This window comes from Natrix helvetica (assembly GCF_964273705.1).
Source record: "Natrix helvetica genome assembly, chromosome: W".
NCBI lineage: Eukaryota > Metazoa > Chordata > Lepidosauria > Squamata > Natricidae > Natrix > Natrix helvetica.
This window is the reverse complement of record NC_138555.1, coordinates 29,164,398-29,178,147: the sequence shown is the minus strand read 5'-3', so window position 1 is coordinate 29,178,147 and position 13,750 is coordinate 29,164,398. Positions and strand designations below refer to the sequence as shown.

The 13,750-nt window shown below is 40.2% G+C and overlaps 1 protein-coding gene across 2 annotated transcripts in view; it reads right to left on the bottom strand.

Annotated features, from left to right (window-relative positions):
* Positions 1–2,176: 2,176 nt before the first annotated feature.
* The window catches only part of LOC309400674 (zinc finger protein 652-like), a 224,753-nt gene continuing 213,179 nt past the window's right edge, over positions 2,177–13,750 (bottom strand). For both annotated transcript variants that reach the window (XM_081969270.1, XM_081969271.1), the window contains exons 5-6: positions 8,555–8,699; positions 2,177–7,312 (exon numbers count right to left, since the gene is read on the bottom strand). In XM_081969270.1, coding sequence (XP_081825396.1) covers positions 6,792–7,312; positions 8,555–8,699 — 666 coding nt within the window. In that variant the 3' untranslated portion in view covers positions 2,177–6,791. The remainder of the gene's footprint in view (positions 7,313–8,554; positions 8,700–13,750) is intronic.

Genomic DNA, 13,750 nt, shown 5'->3' with positions numbered 1-13,750 from the left:
CTATATATATGTATGTATATGGTGTTTTAACTCTGACTGTACACCGCCCCGAGTCCCTTCGGGGAGAGGGAGCGGTTTATAAATCTAAATAAAGTAAAGTAAAGTAAAGTGAAGATAGTTAACCCAGTTAGAGTTCGACTTAGTCTACCCAGAAGTCTAGGGAAAATTGACCCAGAATTTCATTGTAGCTTGTTGAAACCAGTAATTGGGTCTAGCATAAGAGCATCCACCCAAGCTCACTCTCCTCCTGTAGTGATAGAAGGGGAAACACAATCTGAGGTGGAAAAAATCGTAGACTCCAGGCTGAATAGCGGTCCCTTACAGTACTTAGTGCACTGGAAGGGTTACCCTTTGTCTGAAGCTACTTGGGTGAACAGTGGGAACCTAAAAGTGGAGAAGTTAGTAAAGCAATTCCATGAGAAGTTCCCAATAAGCCTGGGGGAGGAAGAGGTGGTTAATTGTGTTATGTTAACTTTTATGTTATTCTCTTTTCAGCAAACGTTTTTCTTCTGAGGAGAGGCCGCCTGTCAGGCCTGTAGTTATGTTCCTTTTAGGATCTTTGGCCTGCCACACTTTCTAATATTTTCCTATGCTGTTTCATTAGTGTAGTAGTTGGGAGGGGGGAATAGAAAGGAGTAGAATTGTGGAATGTATTGTTGTCATTCTTTTCTAGAAGCTCAAGGTCATCTTTTGTCTCCGCACCTCGACATTTGACTGGAAGAAGCTGGGTGGAGATGTCAGCGTGGAAGAAAAGTATTGGACCATGTGATGGATTGTGGGTGTGGGGATAAGATCATGAACTTTCAACTGGGTGGAATCCCAGGAAGCAAATCAGATTTGGGATTTCATAGCACAATGCCAACATTTCGGTCTTATTAAATTGGAACTTTAAGGAAAGTTTTGCCTTTGATTCTGATTTAATTCTGCATGATATTTGGAACGCTGACAACTATATGTTGATTGGTAAGAAGAAAAATAGCTTTCAAATCAACTCTACAGACTGATAGGGAGGGAAGAATATGAGAGGAAATAGTTTTGGCAAATACGCCAGTATTTTCAACAGTTTAATTTCTTGTTTTTTACCCCCTTGTTCTAGTTTTTTGGAGAATGGAGCACCCAATGAATGTTAAATACGTAACTGGATGAAACATTCCACTAAGGCAAATCAGCAAAGGAATGCTCCTTACTATTCCACTCACAGCAAAATTAAATTAGAATAAAATCCAAGCACTTCATTAAATCTTCAAATCATACACAATATATAACAAGGCAACATTCGTGTTGCCAACCTAATGAAAGTTGTAAAAGTTTAAAAATAGGGGTGTGAAACTTGCAGCTCGCAGGCCGGATGCGTCACACGCTGGCCACCCCCCCCCGTTTAGCGATGGGGAAAAAAGTCGTGATATATCACATGACGACAACGTGACTCTGCGAGTTTGACACCCGTTTTAAAAGAATGACTTAAAACTTATAAAACTACAAAATGACTGATTCTAGGGGGGATGAAAGGAAGGCACTATTCCTAAATCAGACATATTTCTCATAAAAAATATAAAATTTATAAAAATAAAATCATACTCGAACAGCTGAACTTTATATGGGCTTCAACAGAGTCACTTTAATTGGTGGCAGGTGTGTACTGACTGCTATTTTTAACATCAGTTTGAATGTGAGTGGTTAATTCTGAACAGTCACAGAGGGTGTTCACACTTATGCAACCACGTTATTGTAAGCTTTTTATTTTTTCCTCCTAAAAGATTTCAGTTTGTTTTTCAATTTAATTGTACAGCTTATATGTTATATTAAAGGTGGAAACAATTCTGAAGTGATCTATCTTGGGCTGATTTTTTTACATCTCAAAAATTTGACATTTTAACAGGGGTGTGTAGACTTTTTATATCCACTGTATACTGAAGTTGTATGTGTCTCTGATGAGCTACCCAATGTCATCTTTAGCTTCAACACTCATATTGCACTGAACCAAATTAGCTCCAAAAAGAAGCCTTAACTATTGCAATAGGAGATGCAAATTCAGCCATGTAGAAATGAAGAAACTTCTAAGGCACTTGACCGATTTTGCTAGTTCCCTTTACCCATTCTATGTAGAATACATATCTGAAATAAGAAACATTAATCTTTAGAACAGAGAGCACAGAAATACACCCATCTCAAGTAGTAGGATTCATAAATAGCATCCAAATACTGTAAATTTATTGGAAAAAATGCTTTTTGCAGAATTGGATTACAACTTATTTACCAGGTATGATTTTTTTCCTTTAAATTTGGAAAAGCAAATTTTACAGGACACACTGTTGGCCTGTGGCATTCTATACAGAACTGCAGTTTTGCAACATGACATGAAATGTATAAAACCAATCAAGTTAGTAGATGATGGTGATCTGTTAAATATTATCTTTATAGTTCGCTCTACTGCTTATAAAAGGAGAAGGAACAAATAAATGTTATCACATTTTTAAAATACTCTTTTTCAGAAAAAAAGGTGTTAAGATGTTTTCAGTCAAATATGAATAGATACCAAAAAGTCAACTATCATCAGCTTCAGGGAATGCAGGGCTTTCCAAGGCAATACCCCTTTCTAAATTAGACTTTAAGCCTAATTTTCAAAAACAGAACAATACTCTAGGAATCAGCATGATGGTTGTTGAGTGAGAAAATTAAACTTAGGGAAATTTAGACTCCAACTATGAAGGAATCTCTGTGCCTTCTCCTTAAAGTGCTAAGTGGATCCTTAAATTATACTTTAAGCACTTTATCAAAAATTAATTACCATGATTCCCTTTGTTCAAACTAGTTCACTACAATTTAATGCCATTAGAGACTGAGAGAAACACAATTAACCAACCTGTTTAACACTCAACATTTCTTTTCCATTCATCTGTGCAACGTTGTCAAACCTGAAAGACATAATCTTCTATAAGCAGTACTATCTGTCCTTAACACAACTTTAATGTATGCACATACTCCGTGATAAAAAATAAATCCAGTCAACATGACAATGGCTTTTGCACCAGTTTGCCTAATTGAGGCTTAAGTTTTATAAATCCAACTAAACTACACGTAATAGGCAGTTTCCTTGCTTAACACCTACCAAACTTAAGAAAAAAGCAAGCATCATCAAATTGGTCTCAAATTAACTCATACCTTATACACATGCCTCTATAATAAATTAGGTTCTAAGGTATGTCCGTGATAAGGTAGCATGCTATGTTTGAATATACCATACTTAGTTGAGACTGTCCCTCATTGCAATTTTCCCACTATCTAAAGGAACATCCTTTCTGAAATGCTTCATGTGTCAAGTGTCAAGTTTCCTAACAATGCCGTAATTAATTCATAATTGAGCCAATATTTTAATACAAAAACCAGTGATTTTTTAATAGCTTCATTTGGCAAGATTTATTCGCAGTCAAATCTTTGCTCTGTTTTAATTGCTTCTGAACTTTACCCCTGTTCCTTCCCTCCCCTCAGTCTGTGTCATAAATCACGTTACCCAATAGATACACCCCTCCCAACCTGGCAGCAGTAATCTGAGATCCCATTCCAATGGGTAGTATGCGTGGAATGCACTCCCACTCATTCTGTCCCCATGACAAAATGGAGAGTTGACATCTGGCTCCCCTCACTTTCCAAAAGCAACCTGTGCGAAGCAAAAACAATTTGAGTACAAGTATAGGATTCAAGGCTACGTCTTCCCCCCAGGCTTGTTTGAATTTTTTTCATGGAATCTTTCTATAAGGCGATCAGCCTGGATATTTCTACTCTTTACCCAAGATGCCTCGGACAAGGGGTAGCCCTTCCACTTGATTAAGTACTGGAGTTGTTCCCTGTGCCACCTCAAATCAAGGATTCGTTGCACCTCATAATGGGTTTGGCTCCCTATGACCACAGGGCCTGGGGGGTCCCGGGCTAGTGGTCTCAGAGTGGATCCGACCACAGGTTTTAAGAGACTACTATGGAATACCAGGTGTATCTTCCCTAGCAGGTGGGGCAGTTTCAATTGCACTGTGACTGGGTTGATGATGGGGAATGTTGCCACAAACTTTGGCCCCCGTTTCTTGCTAGGGAGTTTTAACCTCAAATATTTTTTGGAGAGGTAAACCTTCTCTCCCACCAAGAATGTTTGTTGCAGAGCTCGGTGTTTATCTGCCTGTTTCATATAGGTTTGTGCTGCTTTAGCCATCACTTTTTTGACATTCTCCCAGGTTGCTTTTAGCATTGAAATCCAGTCAGTCAAGCTGACTGAGGAGGGGGGATCCCTTGGATACTCAGGAATTGGGACAAAGTCCATACCGCTCACTGCTTTGAATGGTGTTAGTCCTGTGCTACTGTGAACAGCATTATTGTATGTGACCTCAGCAAAAGACAGAAGGTCTGCCCAATTGGACTGCTGACAGTTCACATAACACCTCAGGTACTGCTCTACCATAGCATTCAGTCTCTCTGCCCCCAATGGTGCTCGAGTGAAAAGCCGAGCTAAGGCCCTGGGATGGCCCAATGGACTGCAGGAAGTCCCTCCGGAACTTAGCTGTGAACCCTCTGTCTGAGATAATTCTTTGAGGTACTCCATGCAGGCGGTAGATGTGCTTCAGGAACAGTTGGCCAGCTTGTGAGCTGAGAGTAGTCTGCTGCAGGGTATGAAGTCTGCCTGTTTGGAGAACAGGTCTATTACAGTCCAAATCACCGTGATTCCCCCACTTTTCGGCAACTCTACTATAAAGTCCATTGCGATATCCTCCAACGGCCTCGTTGGCTCTGCTACTGGTTGCAGCAGTCCGGGCGTGTGTGTGTGTGTGTTTCCCAGTCATCATTGTGGCGCAGATGGTGCAACTTTTCACATAACTGTCCACAACTTTCTTTATTTCGGGCCACAAGAACTGCCTCTGGGCGAAGTGTAAAGTCTTTAGGAATCCAAAGTGGCTTGCTGGTTTGGCGTCGTGGCTCCACTGAAGAATTAGGGTGCATAGGGATTCCGGGATGTAGAGTTTCCTCCCCTTCCATGCGAGGTCATCTCTTTTCATCAAGATGTGTTGGTTGTTTTGGAACCAGGGGTCTGCTAGCAGTTTGGTTTTGAGTTTCATGGTTAGGTCGCCTGCTGCTTGGTCGTGCCAGTCACAGCGTTGTCGTCTGGTGGTCACTTGGGCAGCTATTTGGGTAGAGGGAATAATGGCGTCCACCACCTGCTGCAGTTCGCATTTAATACAATAGCAGAGTTGGAAGGGACCTTGGAGGTCTTCTAGTCCAACCCCCTGCCTAGGCAGGAAACCCTATACTGTTTCAGACAAATGGCTATCCAACATCTTCTTAAAGACTTCCACTGTTGGGGCATTCACAACTTCAGGAGGCAAGCTGTTCCACTGATTAATTGTTCTAACTGTCAGGAAATTTCTCCTCAGTTCTAAGTTGCTTCTCTCCTTGATTAGTTTCCACCCATTGCTTCTTGTTCTACCCTCAGGTGCCCCGGAGAATAGTTTCACTGCCTCTTCTTTGTGGCAACCCCTGAGATATTGGAACACTGCTATCCTGTCTCCCCTAGTCCTTCTTTTCATTAAACTAGACATACCCAGTTCCTGCAACCGTTCTTCATGTTTTAGTCTCCAGTCCCCTAATCCTCTTTGTTGCTCTTCTCTGCACTCTTTCTAGAGTCTCCACATCTTTTTTATATCGTGGCGACCAAAACTGAATGCAGTATTCCAAGTGTGGCCTTACCAAGGCATTATCCCATTCCAATGGGTAGTATGTGTGGAATGCACTCCCACTCGATCTGTCCCCATGACAACACGGAGAGTTGACATCATGCTTCAGTGCAACAGAAGTGAAAACTGTGGGCATACAGTAGTTCAATGTCCTTATCAAATCACCCTCAAGTGACATGGATAGAAGATATATGTCACAGTAAAAATCCTCCTCCACTTAACAAATAAATTATATAAAATTCTGAAATTATCTCCACTTCTGAGACAGCTTTACAAGAGACTTCTTTGATTTCTTCCCTTACACTTCAAAGCACTTTTTTAGAGCAGTACAGATGTAAGAATTATTTTTACTATAGAAGCTATCTGTATCTTTTTTTTTCCTTAAAAAATCACATTTGAATGATTATAAAAATTATCTATTGTAACAACATACACTGAAAAAAACTTACATTGCTTATTAGAAATACATTTCATTTTAGAAACAGGCTACTAAATAGGTTGATACAAAAACTCTAAAATAATTTTTATATTAAAATAAAGAGTGTGTTACAGCAACTGAAATGAGATTAAATTTTGTTTACTCTTGTTGTTTTTGTTTTAATGCTTGATATTCTGCAATCATGTGGCTGGCTCACTCCGTAACAAACACACACCCTCACACTCACACAAACGTGTATGGTCACATACACATACAGAGCTGAAAAGAAACACACAGTAATCATTAATGCTCTGGGATTTAGTCTCAGTGTCTTTCTTATTAGTAGAAAGGAAACCAGACCCCCCCAATCCAGGATATAAAAGCAAGCATACCTCATTAGCTGATAAGAAATTATTTAAAAAATTCCACACTTCTCAGTCCTTTTGAAATGTATAAAAGTTGAAATTTATAAAAGTCAACAGTAAAACATGCAAGTCAAATTGGGCATCTGTCCTATTGGTTCCCCTAGGTTGGATAGTCACTTTGCTGAACAACTAAGTTTAATGCAAATTCACTTAGGGTCACAATGGTACCTTTTCTTAGGGGGCAGCACAATCCCAGGTTAAGACCAGGAGAATGGCAGGCAGAAGACAAAGCAGTTAGTGGTGCTGCACTGAACTGTTCTTTTCTGCTAGGTGTTGCAGAAAACTGTCCTCACCTTGGCCCCTATGAGTTAAATGCTCACTCTTAAATAGAGCAGGAGGTGGAGGCAAATGAGGGACTGGTGGGACAGGGACTGGAAGATAATGTGGATGGTGTGAATGAAGATGCAGATGAGAATATGGATGGCCAATGGGGCGAGGAGGAAGTGTGCTTGTTGGATTCATACTAATTGCCAGAGTAGGGGCGAGTGCATTTGGTGTGTTCACAGCAGAAGGTACAGTGGTGGCAGAAGATGTTGTGGCAAGTGAGATCTGGGCAGAAGGTGGAATGTTAACAGGACTAGTAACACGGAAGCACTTCTCCTTGTGTGCCTTAAGCATATTGGAGAAACGGAATCGCTGGCCACACACATCACACGGATATGGCTTCTCCCCTGTGTGAGTTCTGCGGTGTCTCTTCATGTTCGGGCGACTGGTGAAACTTTTGCCACAGATTTCACAAATAAAAGGCTTCTCTCCTGTTAAAAATTACAAAATGGCACCTTTAATCAAATTCAATTTTCATTAATATAATTTTGAATGCAAATCCTACATTCAAGAAGTTGTCAGAGACTCATCTATGTTGCTGATCTACAATATCCAGAATTGTCCATAGTTGGTCATTCTGACTACTTCAGCTCAATCTCAAGTTAGCACTCCAACACATTATCTTGGTTTATACCCAATAATCCTTAGTAATTCTCAACTTCTGGTCCTACATGTTATACCCTTCATCTTTCTCACCCTTTAATATGAAACTGGAGATATCCATACAATTTATTCCTATCCCTCCTTTGTTATATACTTTTACATTATTTTCCCATTTCTAATCTCACTTGATATTACAATACCAATAACCCTCCCATTATTTTTATTAATTCTCTCATATTTTCCTTTCTCTTTGGCATAAAGTCCTTTTATGCATCAAGTACATTCTCTACTGTATTTAAGTGTTTAACTGTATTCTGAACTCCGCTTCCCCAACAGGCTTTAGTTCACTGTATATCCAACTCTTCAACCACATTATCTTTTTACATTTTGCCTCTAAATTCTAGAATATAGCCTTTTTGTCCCAACTACTCTTCCTCTCTCAACCTCCAGCAATCAGATTTTTGTTCTCTAGACTTATTATAATCTGCTTCATAATTTATTACACATCTTGCCTGATAGTAGTTTATCAAGGTTTCCTCATAGACTTCACCAGACCTGCTGGAAGTTGATACAGTGCATGCCCTTATGCCCTGGTCATTTCTAGCTCCAATGTTCCATTTTCCTAACCTCCCATTCATTTTTTACTTAATTTGCCCTCCACTCCTCTACATCATATTCACACATCTCTATCAACACCTCTTCCTAAATCTCTTCAGTGCTTTTCCACTACTTTCTGCATGTAGTACAGCCCCTTTTGTATTTTGTTCTGTCTTAATATTGCCCTTCATACTGGAGGCTCTCTCATGCATTATGTCAAACGCTTTCTTCTTCAGAAAACACTGTGCAATCCTCAAATTAATTATCCTTCTTTTGCTTTCCAGTGTTGAAATTCAGATGACACAAGAACCTCCTTTGTTCATTTTAATTACACTGAAAACAGTATTATGTTTAGATTTTAAAGGAAAGAAAGAGGTTATGTGCTGATAAATTAAACATGTTAACTCTCCTATGAGCTACATATCATATCAGTTAAGTTTAGTATACAGAAAACAATAAAAATGTATCCTTACCAGTGTGGGTTTTCATGTGCTCATCAAAGTACTGTTTCATATTGAAATCTTTACCACACCACTGGCACATAAACTGTTTGTGTCCAATATGGATGCTCATGTGGGAACGAAGTTGGTACTTGTACTGAAACCTTTCATCACAGTTCTGCAACATATAATGAGGAACCAGTTTTCTACTTGCAGGCAAGAAGGTTATGATACTGTAGCAGTATATCAAACAGAATAGAGTTAACTTTATATAAATGTATCTGACCATTTATTTTACCACCAAAAACTTCACCACTAACATTGGATCATACCAATACATAATAAAACAATTAGAATTTTGAAAAATTGCAATAGAATTCTATTCAGGATGAGTTGATTCTGGTAAAAGTATAGTTTCAAAGTGAGACAAATTTTAGGTAAATACAGGTAGTCCTTGATTTATGACCACAATTGAGCCCAAAATTTTTGTTGTTAAGTGAGACATTTATTAAGTGAGTTTTGCTCCATTTTATAACCTTTCTTGCCTCAGTTATTAAGTGAATCACTGCAGTTGATTAGTAACCCGGTTGTTAAGTGAATCTGGCTTCAGCAAATATGGCTGCAAGTTGCCACCTGTGGCACGCATGCCATAGATTCGCCATCATGGGTATAGACTGTCAAACATCAGAACTTGACTACACAAAATAGTTTATGACATTTTGTATTATGTGATAAAATGTTTTAATGTCTTTTTTATGACTTTTAATATTATAGAATGTTTTATGAAATTTGCCAAATTTTAATTCCACAGGAATCATGGTTCCCAGATACTGGATGCATTCCGTTAAGTTAGCCCATTTGAGGTATCGAAAACATTTTTACCTATGATGTACCTTTTTGCTCAGTTGGAAGATTAGACACAAGAGTTTTATTGGTATATAGATTTGTGTTACTGTGTTAGAAGCAAGTGAATATGTATGCATATAAGGAAAAGATAAAAGGGAAAATGAAAACTGGCTTAAATAGAGTATTTTGTTCTATTTGTTTGAATGAATGGATAACCAAATTTAAGATCTTAGAAATTATTTTGATTCTGAAGTTTTAACACAGGTGTATTATTTTAACCCACACCTCTGGCAAATAAATGAATATATGTACTAAAATAGAATAGAATAGAATAACAGAGTTGGAAGGGACCTTGGAAGTCTTCTAGTCCAACCCCCTGCCTAGACAGGAAAACCTATACCATTTCAGACAAATGGATATCCAATAACTTCTTTAAAACATCCAGTGTTGGAGCATTCACAACTTCTGGAGGCAAGTTGTTCCACTGATTAATTGTTCTAACTGTCAGGAAATTTCTCCTCATAAGTCCTAAGTTGCTTCTCTCCTTGATTAGTTTCCACCCATTGCTTCTTGTCCAGGTGCTTTGGAGAATAGTTTGATTCCCTCTTCTTTGTGGCAACCCCTGAGATATTGGAACACTGCTATCATGTCTCCCCTAGTCCTTCTTTTCATTAAACTAGACATACCCAGTTCCTGCAACCGTTATTCATACTGTATGTTTTAGCCTCTAGTCCCGTAATCATCTTTGTTGCTCTTCTCTGCACTCTTTCTAGAGTCTCCACATCTTTTTTACATCATGGCGACCAAAACTGAATGCAGTATTCCAAGTGTGGCCTTACCAAGGCATTATAAAGTGGCATTAACACTTCACGTGATCTTGATTCTATCCCTCTGTTTATGCAGCCTAGAACTGTGTTGGCTTTTTTGGCAGCTGCTGCACACTGCTGGCTCATATTTAAATGGTTGTCCCCTAGGATTCCAAGATCCCTCTCACAGTTACTACTATTGAGCAAGGTACCACATATACTGTACCTGTGCATTTTGTTTTTCTTGCGTAAATGTAGAACCTTACTTTTTTCACCATTGAATTTCATTTTGTTAGATAGTGCCCAATGTTCAAGTTTGTCAAGATCCTTCTGTATCTTAAGCCTATCTTCTGGAGTGTTGGCTATTCCTGCCAGCTTAGTGTCATCTGCAAATTTGATGAGTTCCCCATTTATTCCCTCATCCAAATCATTGATGAAGATGTTGAAGAGTACTGGGCCTAAAACAGAGCCTTGGGGTACTCCACTGTATACTTCCCTCCATGTAGATGCAGTTCCATTGAGGACTACATGTTGAGTGCGGTTGGTCAGCCAGTTATGAATCCATCTGGTGGTGATGGTGTCTAACCCACATTTTTCTACTTTATCTAGTAGTAGGTTATGGTCTACTTTATCAAATGTCTTACTGAAGTCCAAGTAAATTATATTGACGGCATTCCTCTGGTCCACTAATTTTGTCACATTATCAAAGAATGCAATAAGATTAGTCTGGCATGATCTGTTTTTGACAAACCCATGTTGGCTTTTGGTTATTACTTTGTTTACTTCTAGGTGTTCGCTGATTCGTTGCTTGATTATCTTATTGCTTGAAAGCTATTCATTAGCTTTCCCACTGCTTTGTTTTAGATTGCAGATCTATTCCCTACTTGAATAATTAAAGGCATCTCTAACAATGCATGAAGTTCTGGTAAGTGTGAAGTAATGGATCATTTCAATGAGGGACACAGCCCTTTAGGAAATTCTGTTGGTTGACATGACACAACCAACTCAAATTGAGTCATAAAGTAAAAAGAAATCTGATCTTGGGCTCCTCCAAATGTCTCTGGAAAATCCCTTGAGACCAAAGAAATACTGGCTGGGCTGTAAGCTGTTGAACTGTCATGATGAGACAAGTCTTGTCTGAAATGCAGTTTTAATTGTACTATGACACTGTGCAGGTTTGTTATTTGTATTTCCACTTGCTGTTAATGTTCTATCAGTGCTTGAGCAAGTTGTTCTGTGGATAGTAGCATGCCTGAAGACTTGATGAAATTTCCACAATCAAAAGAAAGATTGATGCCACTGTAAGTAGAGAGCTGCTGGTGGCGTTCTTCAGGTTTATACTGTGTTTCCCCAAAAATACGACCTACTCAGAAAGTAAGTCCTAGCTTGATTTTTACACATGTGCCCAATATATGCCCTACCCCAAGATAAGCCCTAATTAAGTCCCCACCCACTCCAGGATGCATGGGTAAAAATTAAGCTAGGGTGGGGATGGGGGGGTGGAGCTGCCCTACTACTTACCTTCAGATAGTTGCAGCCAGGCCTTGCACACCTCGGCCCATCTCTTCTGCAGCCAGCAAGGCTTTCCTGAAGGCCTCTGTAGCTGATAACAGAGTTCCGGATCGATCTGGAGCTCTCTTGTCAGCTACAGAGGCCTTTCCTAAAGGCCTTTCCTGAAGGCCTCTCTAACATGCATAAATTTATGGTTTATTCTGCTCCTGTTACAGATGCCTGATATATGCTCACTTTAGGAGCCTCCTTGCCTAACGCGAAACAGCTGATCTGCAGGGGCAATCCTGCCTCCAGCTCCAAGCAGCACAGCCACAAGAAGCAAAGCAGTTCGACCGAAGAGACGACTTCCGGCAGCCGAAGGCGACGGTCGCGTGCGCCCGCCTTCTCGCTGCTTCGGTGGGCTCCCCTGAATCCTAGGGGGAGCACAGGGTGCCTTGGAGGGGTGCCCTGCCGTAGGGGCGGCTTGCTGGGACCCCCTGGAGCGGCGGTGGCCGCGGGGGGGTCTCCAGCTTTGCCCCAGGAGCCGGAGAGGGTAGGGAGCGTGCGGAATGCCACCGCGCGCTACGCCGAACGCAGCCTGGAAGGAAATGATTAATTTGAATGCAACAGCTGAAGCGCGGTGAGGTGGGGGGGTCTCCCCAGGTCTTTTACAGTTTATTACTCTATTGACTGATCTGCAGTTTTTTCTGGGACTTTGTTTTAACTTTTGGAGAAGTTCAGATTAGAGGGGGGGGGGAAATTTCCACCCCCCTTGGAAAAGCGGCACTTGGAAAATCTCTCCCTTGTAAGGGAGAGAGAGAAAGTTTAAAATCTACTTTCACTTCCCTTAAATAATGGGGGGAAATTTTCTCTTTTTTCTTTTGACCACAACTGTGAGAGAAAGGATGGCTGAACTGATTCTTCTCTAAACTATGCTTGGGAACTTTGATTTTGTTGTTTCCTGACCACCTGTACTGGCTGAACCAATATGGCCAACTTCCTCCTTTTTCTTTGTCTTTGTGCATGAGACTCCTCCCTTGAAAAACCTTGTGCCTTTGAACTAATTTCCACCCCAGAGACCTCCAAGAGCCTCTTCAAATAATTTTTTTCCCCTGGATTTGGAATATTTTGATCCACCTATCTGCTCTAGTTTTGTATTAAGCGATTTATTCTCCTTTGGACTTGCCTGTCTGGTGATCCCTACCGGCTGTGCTTTCCCACGGACACCATTTCTCTGTACAGAACAATAACTATCTCCGAGCTTCATGATGGGTCCTAAGAAGTTACCGCCTGGAAAGGCCTCATCGGCCCCGACATCTTCTACGTCCAGCCCCATTGCTCACCAGTCACAATTGGGATCTTTTTTACAACCTAAAGCCCCTGAGGAGAGCTCAAAGGATTTGTCTATTCATCAGATGCTTCAAGCCATCTTAAAGGGACAGGACGAAATGAAAAAACAACTGCAGGACTTAAATGATCAGCTCAGAGAGACGCAACAACAAACCACACAGAATGAGCAGAGGATAGGTGTACTGGAGGAGGGTGCGGTTGGGATGAGAGATGACCTGAAGACAATCCAAAGGGGGAATGTAGAATTTGAGAATCATGTGATAAAAATGGAATTTGAAAGGATGTCTTTTTTCCTTAGGTTCCAAAACTTGCCAGAAGTTGAGAATGAAGATCTTAAGGAGATTATGACCACAATGTTAGCAGAATATATTAACAGAGGTAAACAACAGCTTGGGTGGGATATTGACCTGATTTATAGGATTAATTCAGCCTATGCAAGAACACACAATGTTCCAAGGGAAATTCATGTTAAATTTCTTAGAAAAACCACAAGAGATGAGGTTCTTGGAACTCAAAGGGGAGGACCACTAAAATATAAGGATAAAGAAATAACCATTCTTAAGCAGATCCCAAAGAAAGTAAGAGATAAGAGAAGGAAATATTCCTTCTTAGCAAAAAAAAGTATACGATAATGGGATTTGGTTTAGGTGGTTGTTACCAGAAGGCATGTTGATTTTTTGGGAGGGCAGCAGAATTAGAATTAACACAGTTGCGGAAGCAGAGGCTTCATTAAAAA